The sequence below is a fragment of the Gadus morhua genome, chromosome 17 (genome assembly GCF_902167405.1).
Source record: "Gadus morhua chromosome 17, gadMor3.0, whole genome shotgun sequence".
NCBI classification, from domain to species: domain Eukaryota; kingdom Metazoa; phylum Chordata; class Actinopteri; order Gadiformes; family Gadidae; genus Gadus; species Gadus morhua.
In genome coordinates, this window is record NC_044064.1 from 18,738,273 (window position 1) to 18,761,192 (window position 22,920).

At 45.6% G+C, this 22,920-nt stretch overlaps 1 protein-coding gene across 30 annotated transcripts in view; it reads left to right on the plus strand.

Annotated features, from left to right (window-relative positions):
- Positions 1 to 14,887: 14,887 nt before the first annotated feature.
- The window catches only part of lrrfip1a (leucine rich repeat (in FLII) interacting protein 1a), a 40,451-nt gene continuing 32,418 nt past the window's right edge, over positions 14,888 to 22,920 (plus strand). For 10 of the 30 annotated variants that reach the window (XM_030338952.1, XM_030338955.1, XM_030338959.1 and 7 more), the window contains exon 1: positions 14,908 to 15,664. In XM_030338952.1, the coding sequence (XP_030194812.1) occupies positions 15,575 to 15,664 (90 nt within the window). In that variant the 5' untranslated portion in view covers positions 14,908 to 15,574. Of the gene's footprint in view, positions 15,665 to 22,920 lie in introns of all 30 variants that reach the window. The other 20 variants (XM_030338943.1, XM_030338947.1, XM_030338940.1 and 17 more) reach the window with 6 other exon arrangements.

Genomic DNA, 22,920 nt, shown 5'->3' on the forward strand with positions numbered 1-22,920 from the left:
GCCATCCGTGAGGTAGGGCTGAACGATCTATCGTTTTCGACCGAAAATCGCGATCTCAAGCATTACGATTTTGGGATCGTCAAAGCTGCAGGTTTTTTTATTTATTCATTTATTTTTTCAGGTCAAGGAAATCTTGCTGAACTCATTATCACGCAGCAAAAGCTAGCCTTGCTACCGGCTAGGGAGATCACAGCATTTGATGGTGACCCGCTAAATTACCATGTTTTCATGAGGGCATTTGAACACGTCATTGAAGATAAAACTAGTAGCAGTCAAGACAGGCTCTACTTTCTGGAACAGTACACATCAGGCCAGCCAAGGAGCCTTGTGCGCAGCTGTCTCCACATGGACGCACGTCATGGATATGTTGAAGCCAAACGGCTACTAGAGGAGCACTTTGGGGATGAAATTAAAATAACCAACGCCTATTATGGAGAAGGCTTTAAATTGGACAGCAGTCAGAGCTGATGATGGAAAAGGGCTCCATGCCTATGCGCTGTACCTAAGAGGATGCTGTAATGCAATGAGAAGCTTAGAGTATATGGAAGAGCTCGATATGCCATCAAATTTAAGGTTGATAATTTCCAAACTTCCCTACAAGCTGCGTGAAAGATGGCGAACAGCAGCCTATGACACTTTACAGAGAATGAAGGGCAGAGCTAGATTCCACAACCTGGTGGAATTCATGGAAAGGCAAGCAAAAATACTCCTGGATCCACTGTTAGGGGGGTTGTGGTCTTGTATATCCCCAATCAGGAGGATAGTTACAAGGAACCAAGCAGTTGTTCCCAAGTCACCCAAAAACAGAGGCAGCAGCTTTGCGACCATAGTGGAACCATCCATTGAAGAAGAAAGCATCGTACCTTCAAATACACCAAGTTGGACCTTTAAGCAACAGCCTCAATGTATCAATCCTGCTTCTTCATGCAATTTCTGCAAAGCCAAACATGCACTCATTGATTGCCCAAAGTTTAAAGCCCATCCACACAAAGAAAAGGTAGACTTTCTGAAAATAAATGGCTATTGTTTTGGATGTCTGCTAAGAGGTCATATGAGCAAGAACTGCAGGAGACGGCTGACATGTGACAAGTGTCAAAGGTCTCACCCAACCATACTGCATATAGAGAACATTGAAAACACAAACCTGGAACATCAGCCAACGTCCAGCCCAGCTGAAAGAAGAACAACTGTCAACAGTGCCCTTGTATCAGCTGGTGAATCAACTGGGGCCGGTAAGAACCTTGCGCTTGCCATTGTTCCAGTCAAAATCAAGGTTGACAAGGGAAATAGGTTCATCTCAACCTACGCTTTCCTTGACCCTGGCAGCTCAGCGTCATTCTGCACCGAGAATTTAATGAGGAAGATGAGTCCAAAGGCTCGCAAAACAACAATTCTCCTAAGAACCATGGGTCAGGAAAGGCCTGTTAGGACTTACGAGATATCAGGATTTGAGATAAGTCACTTGGATGGTAGCACATATCTTAATCTACCAAAGGTGTACACGCAGGACAAGATTCCTGTCTCCAAAGAAAATATACCCACCAAAAAGGATCTTGCAAGATGGCCTTATCTGAGCCGGATACAGCTGGATGAAATCGATGCGGATATCGAACTGCTGATTGGGATCGATGTTCCTAAGGCAATGGAACCCTGGGAAATAATAAATAGCGAAGGCAATGGCCCATATGCAGTAAAGACACTGTTTGGATGGGTGGTAAACGGTCCACTCTCTTCTTGCTCTGCTGTCGAACTTGGACCCAACGTGGTGTTAGCCAATCGAATATCGGTCTCAAATCTCAAGGACCTTCTCCTTACGCAGTATAACCACGACTTCTGCGAAAAGGAGTATGACGAAAAGGAAGAAACATCTGATGAGGATAAAAGGTTCATGACGATGGCACGTAATTCCTTTGTTCTCAAAAATGGACACTACCAGCTGCCTTTACCTTTTCGCAACAAAGACACAGTTATGCCAGACAACTATGCAGTGGCTCAACAACGCACTCTAAATCTCCTCAGGAAGTTTAAGAGGGATGCAGGATATGCCATGGAGTATAAAAGGTTCATGACTGAAGTGCTGGAAAAGGGATACGCAGAAAAGGTGCCAATGGAACAGCTTCATCGTAAGGATGGACAGGTATGGCACATACCTCACCATGGTGTTTACCATCAACAGAAGGGTAAACTAAGAGTTGTGTTTGATTGTGCTGCATCTTTTAAAGACACCTCTCTAAACCAGGAACTCCTCCAAGGACCCAATTTAACGAACACCCTCATAGGAGTCCTCCTCCGGTTCCGCCAAGAACAGATTGCCTTCATGGCAGACATTGAATCAATGTTCTACCGAGTGCAAGTCCAAGAACATCACAGGGACTTCCTCAGATTTCTATGGTGGCCAGGAGGAGACACCAGCAAACCCTTGGAGACCTACAGGATGAATGTCCACCTATTTGGTGCAGTGTCTTCTCCTAGCATCGCTAATTTCGCTTTAAGGCAAACTGCAGAAGACAATTGCCAGAGGTACGACAGAGAAGTAACTCAGACAATCAGGAACAACTTCTATGTCGACGACTGCCTCACGTCTACAGCCACAGTGGAAGAAGCTATCAAGCTTATCAGTGACCTCAGGGAGGCATGTGCCCAAGGGGGCTTCTCATTGACCAAATGGGTCAGTAATAGCCGTGAAGTGCTGGCGAGTATTCCAGAACATCACAGAGCCAAGCAATTGAAGGAACTAGACTTAGACAAGGAGAAGTTGCCGAAAAATGACTCTTTCGCCGAAAGTGACTCTTTCGCCATCAAGGTTGCCATCAAGGATAGAGCCCTTACCAGAAGAGGCATCCTTTCTATGGTTAGCTCAATCTATGATCCATTAGGATTCCTTTCTCCATTCACCCTGAAAGCAAAACAAATACTCCAAGGACTCTGCAAATTAAAGTCAGGATGGGACCAAATTATCCCAGAAGACTTTTCCAACCAATGGCAGAGATGGATCACAGGACTGGAGCAGCTCAGCAGATTAACAGTGGATAGGTGCATGAAACCTGAGGATTTTGGCCCTATAAGGACTGCAGAGTTCCATCACTTCAGTGATGCAAGTGAAACAGGTTACGGCACTGTCAGTTATCTCAGGCTCACCAACACAGCAGGAAGGGTCTGCGTTGCATTTGTTCTGGGAAAATCAAGAGTGACTCCTCTCAAACAGATCACGATACCCAGGCTGGAGCTTACTGCAGCAACACTTGCCATGAAAGTGGATCGGATGCTGAAGAGGGAGCTACAACTGGAACTCAAGGACTCTGTTTTCTGGACGGATAGCACATCGGTATTGGGATATATCCACAACAAAACAAGAAGATACCATACCTTTGTTGCCAACAGAGTTTCATTGATCTGCGAACTATCTCAAGACAAACAATGGAGATATGTTAACACTAAGGACAACCCAGCCGACGACGCTTCACGTGGGTCAAACATAGAGCCATTCTTGAAGTCGGTAAGATGGCTGAAGGGTGCTCAGTTTCTATAGAAGGAGGAAACGGACTGGCCTGAAATTCCAGAGAGACTAGGACAAATCCCTCTAGATGATCCCGAGATCAAAAAGGAGGTCTTTGCAAACATCGTTAGTGTGGACACTAATCCAACCAGCATGTTGATTGAGTATCTCCCTATCATGCAGCAGCGAAGCAAATGGCACAACCCTAAGCAGAACCTTCACCCTGATGATCTGGTCATCATAGTCGACGACACAGCACCAAGGAGCTCTTGGCTCATGGGCCGTGTGGTGAAGGCACTGCCTGGGCCAGGAGGGCTCGTTCGGAGTGTCTTGGTGAAAACCAAGAGTAGCATCCTGCAGGGACCCATTGACAAGCTCTGCCTGCTCCTGGAGGCAGGTGATTGAGTGTGATGGAGTTGGGATTGTGAACAGAAACACACACCTGCACACATACCCCCTGAACCTTGAGTTTCTCATTTCCCATACATGCACGCACACATTTCATTGACTTTTGAACCCCTCATTGCCCATGAATTCATGCATGGGTTTCCAAGGATTACTTTTCCCCAAAGGATTACCTTTTTGTTCCATGGATTACTTTTTTCTTCCCAAGGATTGGATTATAATGAACTATGGATTACGAGAAATTATGATCTATGGACTCTGATGGGCTATGAAGTGTATGCTGTGTTTGTCTATTTATGAAATTGTTTACTTTGGCTCCTTATTTAATTGATTAATTGTCTTGCTACCGCGTCAACAATTAGGGGCCGGTATGTTGGAGCCATAACGGAAGTATGGCATAATGAAATGGAATCAATAATAATTTATATCGATGGTTAATTTGAGTTTGTATTCTGTCTGGCTCCCCCAGTAGGTCAGTTATATTGTCGGTCATTCAGCTAATTAAAGGGATTTAATTCACGTGCGGGACTGTAACAGAAACGAGAGTTAGACGGGGAAGTGGGACAGTTTTTTGACCGCAAACAATCGCAAACAATCGGATACAATCGCAAACAATATTCGCAAATGTTGGCAAATAAGTAGGCCTATAGTTAGCAAGAAGAATCATTTAGTTTGAAGCTGTATCTAATAAAGCATTTTTGATTGAACTTCGGATCGGATTGCCTACTTTGTACTTTGGATTGCGCGTCGTCTACCCCGCTCCTATAGTGGCCTTTTAATCTTGGCAAAAGGCCACTACAAGAAGAGAAAGGGGAGACTGACCGACAGAGAGGCCAGACACGAGTAAACGTTGGGCAAGCTTTTCAGGAATAGCGTGAACTGAAAGAAAAAGAAGACTTCAAATCAGACTCCGACTTGGCCGTGTTGCTTTTGAAATTGAAAGTACCCTTGGGTGAACTTTGTCCTCGTGGTATTCTTGATGTTGATAGTCTCTGTACAAATGTGTTTGCTCCACCATTTTGTTGTGAGCCCTATAAAAATTGTTTTCTCGACCGTTTTGTTGTGAGCCCTGTATGTTTCTAGCTTGCTTGGTTGCAGCCATATAAACACCTTTGTTTCCATTGGTGTTTTGCTGTTCGTCTGTCTCGTCCCCCAGATACAGACTGAATCCCCGAATCCAGGTTCTTGTTTATTTAGATTATTATGTTGGCCAACACTCTCACACTGATTGTTCTGTTCAACCTAAGATAAAACAATTATAATCTAGGATATAAATTCTCCTCGTCAACTATAAAAAGGATGGCTTTATGTTTATTGCAATACAAATACACCATTTTAAAAATGTATAACCTTGCCTACACTTTATGAACATTTACTTCGGACATGGCTCCACGCATTCGCCGGCTTCTTTGAAAACAAATGCACATGGCTCGCGTAGAAATGCATGGGGAAGGGTCGTCAACGAGTTGTTACGACAGTGTTGTAAAATATCTACTACGAAGCTGTAGGGGGCGCTGTGTAGAGAAATGTGCGTGCCAAAACCAAGAAAACAGCGAAGAAATTCCCGAAGTTGCATAGTGGGCCTTTAATAAAGTACTGATTGTTCAGCATGATGCAGTCTAGTGATTTGGGGTTACGTCTGTGAAGTGTCCCTACCATAGCTGAGACCAAACTTACAACCATGGAATAAAGTACCCAGCCTGTCAAGAATCGGTGGGCGCTTCATTCCAACCATATTCCGACCTAAGGCACACTAACCATCTCGTAGTTGGAGGCAAAAGAGTATACTCGCTCCAATAGTGCGAGATAAAAATATAGCACATTCATTTTAATGATTTTAGCTTGTGTGTGCCCGTGCCCGCGATAAATCACACACAAGCTAAAATCATTCAAATTAATTTGCTTTATTTTTATCTCAAATTATTGGATCACGTATACTCTCTTGCGCTCCGCCTGCAACTACAAGATGGTTAGTTACATCTTTCCTGCTGTCGGCTCCCAGACCGAGGACCACAGGTGATACATTCCCTCCAGGGCCGATGCTCTCTCGGGGGCAACACCCTTCACTTTGACCGACAGTGAGTCTGCTTATAGGTCGGAATATGATGGAATGAAGCGGCCACCGATTCTTGACAGGCTGGGTACTTTATTCTTACACACAACCGGACTCGTTCATTACTTCACTAGACTGCTGCCCATCTATGTACAGCTTATCAACCACAAGAGCTGTACGTGTATTGCTGTTCCTGTTTTCTTTTACGCCTCGTTTTCACATACGTACATTCTCGTATGCGATCCAAACGTCTCCGACCGAAAGTCCATTCATTCCAATGTGATTCTCCGTAATGTCCGTTTTTCCTCCGAGACTCCTCCCCTCCGTAAAATTTCTGTCCGGTATGTCCGTAATATACGTTCAAAAAATTTAACTTTCGCCGTCGTTTTACGGAGATACCGTATGGACGTTTTTATGTTTTTCGCAAAACATGTAAATACCTGGCAGGCCAAACTCCTCGCCGATCTCCTTCCAAGTCTGGTTGGTTTTGTTTTTATCTCTGTATATGTCGATCCTCATGTTCCAAAGTACCGGTCTCCTAAAAACGGCCATTATCATACGCTCCCCCATCTTTTGTCCGTAAATAAATTCATGTCCGTGCGTAAAACACCAGCGACACCTTCCGTAAATTTACGGAAGCACGGATACGAAAAACATACGTATGTGGAAACGAGGCGTTACGCCTCATTTCCACATACGTACATTCTCGTATGCGTTCCAACCGTCTCCGACCGAAAGTCCATTCATTCCAATGTGATTCTCGGTAATGTCCGTTTTTCCTCCGAGACTCCTCCCCTCCGTAAAATTTCTGTCCGGTATGTCCGTAATATACGTTAAAATCTTTTTACTTTCGCCGTCGTTTTACGGAGATACCGTATGAAAGTTTTTATGTTTTTCACAAAACATGTAAGTACCTGGCAGGCCATACTCCTCGCCGATCTCTTTCCAAGCCTGGTTCGTTTTGTTTTTATCTCTGTATATGTCGATCCTCATGTTCCAAAGTACCGGTCTCCTAAAAAAGGCCATTATCATACGCTCCCCCATCTTTTGTCCGTAAATAAATTCATGTCCGTACGTAAAACACTAGTGACTCCTTCCGTAAATTTACGGAAGCACGGATACGAAAAACATACGTATGTGGAAACGAGGCGTTAGGATTGGGTAGAGTATTTTGCGGCATTTATTTCACGTGGGGACTGGTCATTGAGGCCAAATGGTTTGCCTTTAAGTTCCCTTCCCTTGCTTTTAACAAGTTATTTTGTGTTCAAATTTTGCGATAATGAGTCTGGGTCCTCTGTCTGGGTGTTTGCCTGGACGATGAACTCTGTGGAAGCTAAATGTTTTGAATGGAGTCGGCGGGTACTTTCAAATGAGTTTCCATAAATTGTTTAATGAGGCATTTCGGATTGTCAGGTGTTTGCTCGGGGATGCCGGAGAATATCAGGTTGTCGCGCATGGAACGGGCTTGTAAGTCCAGGATATTGTCTTTCATCCGTTTATTTTCCTTGGTAATGGCTTGCATTTGTTCGCTTAGTGATTCAACGGTTGTTTGTAATTCCTGATTCGATTGTTGCAGTGTTACAATGTGATGGTGCGCAAAGTCCAGGCTATCGCTTATGTCTTTTATTTCTTGGTGTAGTGTGACCAAAAGGTCCAGTTTTTTGTTGATACTGGCCAGAACGCTTACCTCGATGTCAATCGTTGGTAGATCTTCAGTATCAGTTGAGGAATCTTTCTTTTTTCGTTTGTTGGGGTTATCCGATTCCGGGTCCATGTTGGCTTGCAGATGGTAGTAGTGGTCGATGAATGCTTCTAGGTCCATTAAATCCTCCACTGTTAGAATATTGTGTTCCGGGTTGTACATGGCAGATGCGGTATATGTTTAGATTCAATTGAAAAGTGTTAGTTATTTGTTAAAGTTAACTTTAAGTTTAGGCTCTTGCTGTGTTTTCATTTGTCAATAGGCGGCCGCCACGTCTCACTTACCTATCGCGGGCAGCGGGAGACATTGACTCCCTATCGCGGGAGTCAATGTCTCCCTGCTTTCATTTAGGGATACATTATTTAAGGTCAAAAGACCTTAAATTAAAAAAGCCCCCCCGCCCAGGGGGAACCCAGCGTCCAGCGGTCTGAACGCCACAGCATGCCTACACAGCCCCTAGTCGACCCTCAGCCTTCAGAAAGCCTCTCCTTCACGGCCCCTAGTCGTCCCCCAGCCTTCAGACAGTCTCTCCTTCATAGTCCCTATTCAACACCCAGCCTTCAGACAGCCTCACCTTTACGGTCCCTAGTCGACCCTCAGCCTTCAGACAGCCTCTCCTTCACGGCCCCTAGCCGTCCCCCAGCCTTCAGACAGCCTCTCCTTCATAGCCCCTAGTCGACCCTCAGCCTTCAGACAGCCTCTCCTTCACGGCCCCTAGCCGTCCCCCAGCCTTCAGACAGCCTCTCCTTCATAGTCCCTATTCAACACCCAGCCTTCAGACAGCCTCTCCTTCATAGTCCCTATTCAACACCCAGCCTTCAGACAGCCTCTCCTTCATAGTCCCTATTCAACACCCAGCCTTCAGACAGCCTCTCCTTCACGGTCCCTAGTCGACCCTCAGCCTTCAGACAGCGTTCATAAGCAGACAGCCTCTCCTCCATGGTCTTACCCTGCCCAGCCACTGAATAGAGAGGTTGCACACCAGTAGCGCCAGCATAGCCCGGGTGCGGTCGGTGGCAAGGGGACAGGATGAATGATTAGTCTGATTGGTAGAAGGATGGAAGAGAAACTTCATGAGGAACAGGGCCTGCTTCTGCTCTACCCCCTGACCCTGCTCTCAACCCTCTTCTCCTGAGGGGCCAAAGGTCCAGAGAGACTAACCCGCTGTGGGAGATCGCCCTGATATGGGACACTTTAGTTTGATTTGTCCAAACCCCACCATTAATTTAATAAAACAAATTGATTAACCCATTCATAGGTGTGAAGTTCAAGTGTGTATCTTCAAGGTTAAGTTTGACCTCGTCCAGACTTCCACCATATGGAGATACATTCATTCATACAGGCTCACATGCATACATAGATTAGATTAGATTCACTTTATTGTCATTGAACAGTAACAGGTTACAATGCAACGAAATATAGGTGGGTCTAACCAGAGTGCAAACATCAGTTTGAGCAACATGTATACATATACTTACAGTATAATATCTGTGCAGCAAAAGTTAATTATAACAGTTATACAGTAAAGTGCAGGTAGTGCAGAAAAGTTTGATTTAGTAGTACTAGGGACAGACATCAGTATGTAAATGCATGCCTACAAGATATTTATATGCATAAGTACAGAGAGCATGCATACGAACATGCAAATAAACATACATAAGTACATACAAAAACATACAAACATAGTGTACATACATGCTCAAAACATACATTCAGACATACATACATACATATGCCTAGAAACATACACACACACACACACACACACACACACACACACACACACACACACACACACACACACACACACACACACACACACACACACACACACACACACACACACACACACACACACACACAGGTGTCCCAATTGTTGTTCTGTGGGTTGGTTTATGCACAGGAGTCTCGCTGTCTTTCACACACAGCTCTGATCCTTTTGTCAAACATTGTCCTTTCATCGTGGCTGTCAACGCAACCGTAATGCTACTAGATAGCATTTACATGTCAGCAGGTCACTAGCTCCACCAACAAGCTGACAAACACACACAAAAACAAACAAACAGACAGACAGATTGACATAGAGACTTACAGACATATGCAGACCGACAGACAAACCAGACAGCTACTGTATGTCATCTCCATTTCATTGAATGTTACTGCATTCACTGATTTTGTTTTTTTCAAATCTGTCATGTTGCTTCTGTCTATGTGTGGACCACTGTAAGACTAGCTGGGTACAGATTGTCAGCCAATGGGGTAAAAAATCAATACATGACAGACAGACAGCCAGACTGGCCTACTAACAAGTACTAACTCATCAGATCCAGTCCCTCTTTGTCCATCAGCTGTCAGTGACAGAGAGCAGTATGACTATGGGTAATGTAGGAGGATGAGGTACTTACAGCCCACGGTGGGGGAGAAGAAGGACCTGAACTCGTCCTTCCTGAAGTGGAGAGCTAGGCTGGACTTCCCCAGCCCAGAGCTCCCCACCAGCACCATCTTCACCCTCAACGTCCTCAGTGACACAGCCTCATAGCCCACCTGACCTGCTCCAGCCAGCCCCGACGACCCCCGCTCCATCCACCACGCTAGAGACAGAGGATTCCTAGCAAGGAGGGAATGGAGACGGTGGAAATGTTCGTCCTGTTTTAACACTTACTTATTGGCTTGTCCCCACTTTAAGGCATGACAGACTGCTTTCACAGATCCAAATGCTTCTGCTGCTGTTGAAAGACGATGGCAGGGATGGCATGACTTGTAAATGTGACATAAGACACACTTCCTTGCTTTAACACACACACACACACACACACACACACACACACACACACACACACACACACACACACACACACACACACACATACACACACACACACACACACACACACACACAGTGGCGGACTCAGACTGTTTGAAGGGCAGGGGCGAAAAAATAAAAAGGGCACATTCTGGACAACATAGGGCCCCACAAGCGGACACAGTGGCTTTTCTAACTTGATGATGTTTTGTTCCCCCAACGGAGCCTTATGCCGCGTTTCCACTGCAGGGTGCGGAACGGATCGGATCGCAAAGGTGCGGTAGGGAGGGGGCTGTATAGCCCAGCGCAGTTCCGAGGTCGCGTTTCCACTGCCGACAGTACCCTTTGTGGTAGGCCGGATGTCGATCGCCACGGCAGCTATGTAAACATCGTAAACAACGTCTTCCTCCCCAAGAATGCAGACGAACGTCTCCACCTCCTTGTTCGCCCAAGCAAGCGTTTTACGCGACATGTTAATTGTAAAGAATAATACCTCGAGGTTACTGTTTGTTTGTTTTTATCCCCGCGTCACCCGGAAGTGATGATTCTGTCGACCAATCAACGGAGGGGGTGTGTAGCTAGAATTTCCCGGGACCCTTTCAGGCGTCTCGTCTCGTTTTCGGTACCCCAACGGAGGAGTCCCGAGAACGAGGCCGGAACGGGTACGGCCAAGTCCGGGTCACGCCCACTTTTGGCGGTGGAAACGCGACCCGATCCGCACCCTTGCGATCCGATCCGTTCCGCACCCTGCAGTGGAAACACGCCATTAAAGGCAGCGCTGCCTGGAAGGTCCTATCCCCTAACCTTAGCAAGCGCTGCCTTGAAGGTCCCATTGGGGGCACTGGTTACATCTCCATGTAGCACTTAAAAGAATAGTTGGGGTCATAATTTAAACGGGGGGTCTGGCGGTCCTCCCCCAGAATTTTTTTTGCTTCAAAGACACTGTTTCCCCTTATTCTAGCGACTTTATAAACACCAAAATGAGTTGTTCACATCATTGTGCACTTTCAAATTTTAGCCAAAGAAAGGAGGATGCCTTACTGCTTTCATCTTTACTAACATTTAAGTAAAAATTTGACTGGAGATAATTCAATGTGCCGCTACCATACAGTCTTTGACCGCTGACAGCCAGCTACGGAAACATTTAAGGAAGTTTTCCTTCATGTTGAGCTGATAGCTGACCATTATCGTCTCTCTTGCACGAAATGACACTTGAATGGTCTTGAACGCTCAAAAAATTAATATACATTTTAAACGGATTATGCAAACTGAAAATATTAAGTTTTTCTAATTTGGCATCTAATTGCGCTTTTCCACTATGGGTTCTGACATACTCTTTATCCGCTTTTTTTTTTAAAATTTTCGTTCACGTGTAAAGGGCAGCCAATAAGGCACTTTCTCTCATTTTCACCACCATAGAGGGCACTTTAGCACACTTTTTCAACCATGGGGGCACCAGACGGGCAGAAGGGCACTAGAAGGGCACCAGACGGGCAGAAGAGCACTAGAAGGGCACTATAAGGACCAGACGAGCAGAAGGGCACTATCAGGGCACTAGAAGGGCATTAGAAGGGCACTGGAAGGGCACTGGAAGGGCACTGGAAGGGCAATAGAAGGACCAGACGGGCAGAAGGGCACTATAGGGTACTAGAAGGGCACTAGAAGGACCAGACGGGCAGAAGGGCACTATCAGGGTACTAGAAGGGCACTAGAAGGGCACTAGAAGGGCACTAGAAGGACCAGACGGGCAGAAGGGCACTATCAGGGTACTAGAAGGGCACTAGAAGGGCACTGGAAGGGCACTAGAAGGACCAGACGGGCAGAAGGACACTATCAGGGTACTAGAAGGGCACTAGAAGGGCACTGGAAGGGCACTAGAAGGACCAGACGGGCAGAAAGGCACTATCAGGGTACTAGAAGGGCACCAGATGGGCAGAAGGGCACTTGAAGGACCAGACGGGCAGAAGGGGACTATCAGGGCACTAGAAGGACCAGACGGGCAGAAGGGGACTATCAGGGCACTAGAAGGGCACCAAACGGGCAGAAGGGCACTATCAGGGTACTAAAGGGGGCACTAAAAGGGCACCAGACGGGCAGAAAGGGACTATAAGGGCACTCATTAAGGCACGTCATTGAATTTTCTTGTTCTAGAGGGCACATCATCATAATTTATTGTATGAAGGAGCACCCTAGAGGGCACCTGATCATGTTTTGCACGTGAAATAGGCAGCCAATAAGGCATTTTCTCTCGTTTTCGACACTCTTGAAGGGCACTTTAGTGCGCTTTTTCAACCATTGAGCCACGAGGGGGGGCGGTCGCCCTGCCCCCCCCCCCCTGAGTCCTCCACTGCACACACACACACACACACACACACACACACACACACACACACACACACACACACACACACACACACACACACACACACACACGCACAAACTTTAATGGTGGGAAAACCACCATTAAAGTTACAAACCAGTTATGAGTGAGGTCACATGCGTGGTTAATTTAGGCGTGTAAAACAGATTTTTCGCCTCATTAACAGCCACCAAGAGAATCGCTGTACTTGTTGTTCCACAAAGCAAAAGCAAAAGGAGGAAGAACATTGCAGCACTGTGTATGCTCTCACTACCTCTTTATCAGCAGACAGGTGGTTTTTCTGCTGACCGGGGATATCAATGTTCATGAATGTTTCAGTGGGTCCCACACATGCATAGATGCAGTATGCATAAGGTGTAGCAGGAGATATTTGCAATCTCCATTTTAGCCAACCATTTGTTTAAGGTATCATAGACATCCTGTATATAACGACTGACTGCCTAAGGATGCATAGACTGTATATGTTTACCCACATGTCCAAGAGACATAGACTCATTTGAGTGATCGATGACTGGTTGGTTGGCTGTTTTTTATTAATTGCTTGACTGTTTGATTTATTGGTCAAACGATTGATTTTATAATGAGGACACGTTAAAAGAATTGCATGATCACATGTAAATTATGTGCCCGGGTGTTATGAGTCATCACGTGATACAATCATCATGTGTGCATGACAACCTGAAGTTGACTGAGTAAAGACGTTGAGTTCATAAGTTCATAAGTTTGTTTACGTCCTTGCGGACCCTCCTTGCGTCCACCGCAAGGGCCTGACTTTCGCCTCCCAAAAATTGTAACCTTCCGTCGAGGCGACGGAGCAGCAAGGGCTGACGCCTTGTTCACAAATATGCGTCCGTCGAAGGATGGGGGCTTTTTGATGTATCCATGTGTTTTTCCGGGTTGTATTACAAACATTACCCCCCCCCCCCTTTCCGTTTCAGGTCAACGAGCAATGAGTCTTCCAACAGAAATCAATGGGATTTACAAAATGCGCTAAATGTGCAATAAAACACGATAGAAACGATATTTCGCTACGATACTTGATTCAACCACTCTATTTCATCCTAGACAAACCACAAAGGGGGCTCAATGTTCAAAATACCAGGAAAAAAATAAAAGCTCACAGCAACATATTGAAAAAAAGAACCAAGGAAGAGTTCATTTTTTGGAACTGTGAACTTAGTTAAAAATTTTGAATTATGAACGTTTAACTGAACTAGTTCATTTTAAAATTTGTGAACTGAACTTTGAACTAGTTCGCGTAGAAAGTGAACTTTCCCAACACTGGATATCTATGTATAATATGATATTATTTAGATATAGAGCTCCAGGACTCTCGCCGGAGCACCCAGAGTGCACATGGTATCGTGGTCGCAAGCTGCTCAGGGCCTACCCCAACCCTCCACCTTGACCCGCCTCTAAAAAACGGCATGTTTGTGGAAACTTCATCTGGGACTGGCTCGTAGTGGCTGTAATTCTGCACCAAGGCGGAATTTCTTGAACGTCTTCAAATAGTGTCCATAAAGTAGCATGCCATGGGACCTTTAACATGGAGCCCATGTGTGGACATCTTTTATTACAAGTTATTAAATACTTTACAGACACCTTATAGCCACATGGGGGCGACATTGCACTGTTACCAGTCAAACACTATTAGTGGTAGTGGCCGAGTATGTCTAGACGAGCGGTAATTAAAGTGACCCAGCTACCTCAGTGTTGCCTATCCATCAGTCTGGCTTTTATTATCCCCAACACAAATGTATGTGTATTAAAATTAATCTATGAGCCTTCTTCCCGAATATGATGATATGTGATATGATGTAGTGTTTTGAGTTGTACCAATTACTTCTGAACGTAAACCAAGTTTCAATGAAGTATCACAAAGTAGCCTAATACAATATAACATCTTAGATATACTCCAAACAAGTAATAACCCCCTACGTGATTTTGACAGTTTCTTTCACCACAGACTAGGCCTACCGTGTGCCTTTAAGAAGGAAGACCCCCGTTTTAGAGCACTGGTCACTGTGGTCATGAGGGGTAAAAATAGACCGGAGAGTGTGAAAGAGTGGAGAGGCTGAGAGACTGAGATAGACCCAGAGAGTGGTGGCAGCTTGGAAACGGAACCCCTGAACGTGTAGAGCGACCTCCACGAGTCAGGGCTCCAGGCTGCCTCAGTCAGACCTCCATTAGTCGGGCTCCAGGCTGCCTCATCAGACCTCCACGAGTCTTGGCTCAAGGCTGCCTCAGACCTCCACTATAGTCTGACTCCAGGCTGCATCAGACCTCACACCGACCGACCGGTTGTAGAGCGACCTCCACGAGGCTCAAGGCTTCCTCGGATCTCACACCGACTGACCGGGTGTAGAGCGACTTCCAGACTAACCAGAGACAACTTCAGTGATCACCTTAACACCCGGGCGATATATCACAGAGACGGACTGACGTTAACATCGGCGGAACGTGTTTCCTGTTGGCCGCTGGGGTCTGACACAAACTTGCGTGAGTGTCGAGTTGAGAAACACAGGAAGGAGCCATGAAACGGATGTGCCCCAGTGAAGCATGCGTTCAGCACGTCTCCTCCGGCTCCCGGTGCTACTGTCGGTAGTCTGACAGGGTAGCCGAGGCGTAACTGGGGAGCTGCCGTTTTCTTCCATCCGTCTGGATCCAAACCTTCATCTGCCTTAGTTTTGTGACCGTCACGGCATCGGGAGAATCTGTGTACTCTGTGAGAAACTATGGGGACCCAGGGCGCAGGAAGGAAGAGAAACCCGAACAAGGAGAGGTCGACGGCGGAGGATGACGCCCTCAACCTCATAGCCAGAGAGGTGAGCTAAGTTTGTGTTTGTTACTTTTCTATGTATGTTGTTTGACCCTAGGCTACGTGTTGTTTTATTTCCAAGGTGTGTGAGAGAGAGAGAGAGAGAGAGAGAGAGAGAGAGAGAGAGAGAGAGAGAGAGAGAGAGAGAGAGAGAGAGAGAGAGAGAGAGAGAGAGAGAGAGAGAGAGAGAGAGAGAGAGAGAGAGAGAGAGAGAGAGAGAGAGAGAGAGAGAGAGAGAGAGAGAGAGAGAGAGAGAGAGAGAGAGTAGCGACATGCAGCCACAGGCGCTTGTGTTCAACAGGTGCCAGCAGAGTCGAGTCATGACTGGTGAGCCTCGGTGTGTCCCCACCTAAACCTGAGCATGTTTAAATCGACTACCAAGACGTTCCAGACATTGTAATGAGCATTCAGTGGTAAATTGATGTTATGCGGATAGAAGGATAGAATAAAAGTCTCCTGAGCGGTAGAATACAGCTGCATTTTGATGCCACTACTACATTTTTGAAGTTATTGTTTAATTCGATTAGTTCACAACATTATCTGGCTTTATTGTGTGATACTGTCAAAAACACACACACACACACACACACACACATACACATACACATACACACACGCACACACACACACACACACACACACACAGACAGTGCATGATGCACTGTATTAAGACGGCAGGGAGGAAGTGACAATAGGGGAAGGTTCTCATCTCCCTGACTTCCTTTTTGTCCCTGTGGTGATGACAGTGTGCAACATGCGAGCCCCATCATCATCCTCTTTGAACAGTCCTATGTCTGTTTATGGTTTTCCGGAATGACATTGTCGACTGCTTCTCCCACCATGGTCTCTATCACACCCATTAGGCATACTGTAACTAGTAGTGGCTGCCGTTCACATGCTCTCTCTGGGGAAGTGCAGCCAAAGATGCAGACATTAGATGGAATGCTAGCTATCTATACGTTGGTGTCACCGAGCAGCCCAACTTTCCCTATGTTATGTATTCTTCTGAATGCAACTGGCAATGCCCCTCTGACTGGCCGGCTGTAGGCTAGCGGCGGTAGCATCGATGCTGTGCGAGGGAGTGGGAGAGGCGTGTGCCTTTAAGAGGCGGCGGTGGGCTCGGACCCACCCTCAGTCATACTGGCCTGACGGGATGGTATTCCTTCCCTGATGAGCTGGCCCTTTCTGCAACAAGAGTGTTAAAAATAGTCTGTCCTGAAAGATCAGCTGTTCCTGCCCCCTGATCTGAGCGCAGCGGTGTATACGACCGGGAGAGGTGTGTGTGTGTGCGTGGGTGTGTGTGTGTGTGTGTGTGGGGGTGTCGGGGTAGGGAAGACAGATGGTTAGATGTTGCCTATAGAGATGTTGTTCCTACTATTCAGACGGCATGGATATGAGTCTTTTCTTGGTGATCTCACAGAGGGATCATAGTGTGGTGCGCAGTCTAGTCCTATATGTACCGCATGGGGACTTCAATCCTTTGTGGGAGTCCACTTTGGGGGTCCACTTTGGTGGTCCACTTTGGGGGTCCACTTTGTGGCACGAGGTACAAATTGTTTCTCTAGCTTTTGACGACATGTATATGGCCTGGGCAGCTGTAGATGAAAGGTAGAGATAAACATGGCCTCAGTCATGGCTTATTAACTTTACTCAACCTTTTTGTGACATCACAAACAAGGTTTTATTTTTGCAGATAAAACGTGTGCATGCACAAATGAAAAGGTTGTACAATGTGTGCCCGGCCGGAACCCTGAGCTCTGTAGGTGTGTTGGGTTTCTGAGGCCGTCAGTGTTGCGGTAATGTACGCGTTTCTACAACTGTAATAGAACAGACTCACTAGTGCGTCCCTCACCCAACGCGGCGACCACACACACCGGGGAGGATTGGTGACACGGAGGTGGAAAGATGTCTGTCGGCGTCTGTCCTGAACACGGCCTCACTGTCATGAAGCACCACAAAAACATGGCACCCAACTATGCTGGAGAATGAGATCACTTTATCCTATTCAATGCAAACAGAAAGGACAACTCGATAGCTGCTTATTTTGTATCTTAAAAATATTTGTCATAGATTTAGGAATATACATCAGAAGTGAGCTATATAATAAGACGTCTTTACAAAGGTTTTAAGTTGGTCCACCGATCGTGTCTGTAGGTTGTGTAACACATTTTACATTTCATCCACATCATTTTTCATGTTCAATGGCAGATACATTTTTTAGAGTCTGATTCCCGCTGTTACTTGTTATAACGCTTAAGCTAGAGTCGCTCCAATTTACTTAAAAGTAAAAATTTGAGTTTGCCAATGTATTAACTTAATAGTCTTACGTAGAGTTCTACCGAACAGCATACCTATTTAAGCTACCTTTTACCCACTTTACAAAATCTTTCAATTTACAGATTTGTAATTTAGTTTCATAACTTTTGAACTTTTATTTATTCTTGTTTGTTCCAAGAATCAAGGGCATTCATGGTCACAATCGTTGCTCGCTCGTTACGGTTCCCATTGGTCAGAGATAAAGAGTTTTCCTTCCCGTAGATGAAGTAAGCACATAATTGTTCTCAGATCAGCAACGGTTTAATATATAACCACCAAAGAGGCTTCAGAGTGTAGGGTCATTATCTTCTTTTACTTCCATGTTGATTTTGGGAACAAAATATAGAAGCCTACTATTTAACAGCTCCCTTATTTGTTTACATTTTATTTTAAACTGTAGTGATTGTAAATTACACTTTTAACCACCAACTCTTAACTTGAGGTTTTCCATGTAGCTCGGAAGCAGCATAAGAGAAAGAGGTGGGTACAGATGTGATTGCCATATGGAGGGTCCTGGAGGGGTTTGATGTAGCTATCAAAGTTCTGTTGCCAAAAATGTTGTGTTCTGAATGAGGTCGAGATGACGATACAAATGGGGGATTAGGTTTCCAGGTAGGCAATCAGGAGCACAGAGATGATGTTGACAATCTGTTAATGTAGGATTACTCTGGGGACAATAGCGGGCCAACAGCTGGCCCTCATCCTGATGGAGTGATAGAACACAAGCTCAGTGGGATGGCTCTCCTAACCCGATGCAATGACATCCCACATCACGCAGTGCAGTCTCATCAAGAGCGCTAAGGTCACACTTCAACATTCCAGGGATGTGACGGGGGCAGGATAGTCTGGTGTCTTCAAGCCCAAAGGATGTGTTGAATTCCCCTTGTAGTCTTGACCTCTACCTGCTGCTTCGTGACATGTGACAAAACGGAACGTATAATAATGTGAGTGATATTTACATTTACGGGTTTTTGCTGACACTTTTATCCAAAGCGACTAACAACCAATCATTCACAAAGGGGTGGCAGAGTCAACCATGCAGGGTGACCGTCAGCTTGTCAGGAGCAGTTAGGGTATGGTGTCAGGGACACTTCGACACTCAGCTAGGAGGAGCCCGGGATCAAACTAGCAACCGTCGGGTCAACCCACTCTACCTCCTGAGCTACTGTTGCCCTATGATAATAATGTCAGTGAACACAACGCTGTGACATACTTGACGGGAAGCTGCTGATGTTTAAGTTGTTGTGAAAAACACTCCTTGATTTGACACTAAAATCGATTTTTCTCTGTTTGTAAATCAAGTAACTCAATTGGCGATCTTAATATGAGGAGGTCGACGCAGAGTTGATTCTGTCAAGCACAAATGATTACTCCCCTGCTGGTCTCTACTAAACATTAACATGCCAAACATTTCCTCATTCATTTATTTATCCCCCCCCTCACTGGAACCGACCCGCCTCCTTAAAAGGAAGTGGAGTCTCTGTGCTGGCTTCCTCCTAGTGACATCATCCCAGGGGCTGGCAGATCGCTATCGGAGCCGCTTCCTGTTTGTCGGCCCCTGTTAAGGAGGGCTTTGGGTCGTAGGGAGGGAGGACTAAAAGACTAGGAATACCGAAAGTAAATGTCCATTGATGTACAAGGAAAGAATGGTGCTCCTGTTTGATTGATACTTGTATCTTCATATGCCCTGGATACAAGGGAACATTTATGCACATTGTTACCACTCATACGACCTATGACCGGTTACTAATACAACTGGTGACCGCAAGTACCCTATGCTGCTTAAAAATCCCCCTGTATTCATTCTAACATACTACTGGTACCACATGTCCCTGTACCTTCTACCGTACTACTGGTACCACATGTCCCTGTACACCTTCTACCGTACTACTGGTACCACATGTCCCTGTACACCTTCTACATGACTACTGGTACCACATGTCCCTGTACACCTTCTACCGTACTACTGGTACCACATGTCCCTGTACACCTTCTACATGACTACTGGTACCACATGTCCCTGTACACCTTCTAACGTACTACGGGTACCACATGTCCCTGTTTACCTTCTAACATACTACTGGTACCACATGTCCCTGTACACCTTCTACCGTACTACTGGTACCACATGTCCCTGTACACCTTCTACATGACTACTGGTACCACATGTCCCTGTACGCCTTCTAACATACTACGGGTACCACATGTCCCTGTATACCTTCTACCGTACTACTGGTACCACATGTCCCTGTACACCTTCTACATGACTACTGGTACCACATGTCCCTGTACACCTTCTAACGTACTACGGGTACCACATGTCCCTGTATACCTTCTAACATACTACTGGTACCACATGTCCCTGTACACCTTCTACCTTACTACTGGTACCACATGTCCCTGTATACCTTCTAACGTACTACTGGTACCACATGTGCCTGTATACGACTACCATACTACTGGGACTGCATATCCCTGTATACGACTACCATACCACCATACTACTGTGATGTCCCTGTATACGACCACCATACTACTGTGATGTCCCTGTATACGACTAACATACCACCATACTACTGTGATGTCCCTGTATACGACTACCATACTACTGTGATGTCCCTGTATACGACTACCATACCACCATACTACTGTGATGTCCCTGTATACGACTAACATACTACTGTGATGTCCCTGTATACGACTACCATACTACTGGTACCGCATGTCCCTGTATACCTATCTAACACATGTAAACAGTCACATCATAGGCCGATATAAACCTTGCACCTGCTACTAAAGAGGGTACTTACAGGAGGTGCAGCGGACGCTCAGACTGTTTATCAATTGTACAGCTGTCCTCCACAAGCCAAGGCTTGTCCCAAAGTCAGGATAGCTAGGGAGAAAAAAACCACCTCTGTGGTTTGCCAGTGCTTAACAGGATATAGAGGAAGTAAACAAAGCTAAACGGTGGTTTGTTATGATTTTGGCTTGGTAGGCGCTAACCCGATTTTTTTATTTTGCAGTTTACTGCAACATATTCTCGATGCCATTGGAATGAAGAGGGAACTGGTTAAAGTGAAAAATATACTTTTGCGTCATCCAATCTCAATGTTCAGGCGAGGGTCACATTGCTTTTTGCACTAGTGATAAGCCCATTTGACAAAAAACATAATATATACTTCCATGTAGGGTGTGTGTGGTTTGACCGGCCTAGGAGCATAAACCATAACCCATTAGCTGAACAGTGACATCAGTGAAAGAGGTAAAGGACCTCTTCATTTAGATGGTTTACAACCCCCCAATGCAGCCCTCTCATCGTGCTCTTCACCCTCTACACGGAGCACTGCCGGAGCAAGACCAAGAGAGGACCTGCATCCAACACCCAGACAACACCGTCACCCTGGACACCCCTACACGAGGGCCGGCTCCAAGCAGAGACTGACTGATTCTCAGAGGACCTCAACGCCCACAACACCAAGGAGCTGGTCATTGACCTCAACGTGAACCACCCACCCTCCCACCCCTGGAGGTCAATAGCCATAACACCGAGAAAGTGGAGGCATAGAACTATCTGGGGACCACTATTAACCACCATCAACCTTCAAGCGGGAAACAATCTTCTCAAATGTATGCGTCTTCCTGTGGAAACTCTGTACAGTCCAGGTCCACCAGTGGGGGTGCTAGAGGCGTTCTGAGAGTATCAATGAGTCAACCATTGCATCCATCATAGCCACCTGGTTTGGTTCCATGAGCAACAACCATCTCAAACCCCCCAAGAAGTTCACCTGAATGAGCAGTAACACCAATGGACCAAGAATCACTTGGAAGCCTTCACAGCAGACGGACAATGGTTGAAGGATCACACAAAGCTTCAGACACAACACACAACACTCTCTGTCTCTCTCCACCCGCCATTACCACCGCCTTCCCTCCAGACATGGGAACAGGTCACTGCCGTTCATAACACAGCATTACACATCAAGATTTAGCCCTATCATTGGTAGTTTAGTCATTTTGTTATCCTCTAAGTGGAACTTGGAGTACAAGAACTGTTTTGTATGCTGTCTGTCGCTTGTCCTTTTCACTGAATTCAAACCAAATGAAAGTGTTATTGTTTGTGTTATAGTTGCGTTAGTTGATTTACCCTCATTCACCACATTTTCTGCTCTTTGAATCCACAATCTTCACTTCATTACCTTTTGTCAATTAAATTGGCAATCTTGAAGGTTTCCATTTTCTCCATATTTTGATTTGAATGCGTGGGGCGAAGACAACCACGACACCCAGTGTGTAACATTCATAACAAATGCAAGGGCTTTCATCAGTGGGCCAATGCTGAAAAGCCATTTAATAAATAATTCAGCAATGGAATTATTTGGTGACCTTGGATATTGCCATTTGAAATGTAATTTTCAAACTTCCCCGCCCTGCCTGAACACGAGCACATGCACGCACATACACACGCACGCACGGCAGGGCTGCTGCGATAATTTAAGAAGTGCAGGGGGCAAAATTTAAATGTTCTTCCTCTCTTGTCAGGCTCTTTATCTAAAGCAGAGTTGGCCTATTGCCCATGTAAGCACTACTCTCTACTAGTCTTTTCATCTCAATTTTCCGCCTTATCTGACGTTGTTTTGCTGTGCTGATTTAAATAAAAAGAATCCCCAACATTTCAAGATGAACTCCATACAGTCATTCTCAAAGTAATGTTAAATCAATGTGTAAAATGTTGTCATCTGGACTTGGTATGCATTCATTTGTATCATGCAATGAAAATTTTGGTAAATAAATGGGTGAAATAATAACCCTACATTTAAGATTTGTGATATAAAGAGAGTTAGTAATAAACAACGTAGAATTGACCACTTCCTGCCTTCATCCTCCTACAGGACAGTCTCCCTGGCATGTGTAGTAAGAGGGTTTGAATCTTGGGCTCTATGTACCAAA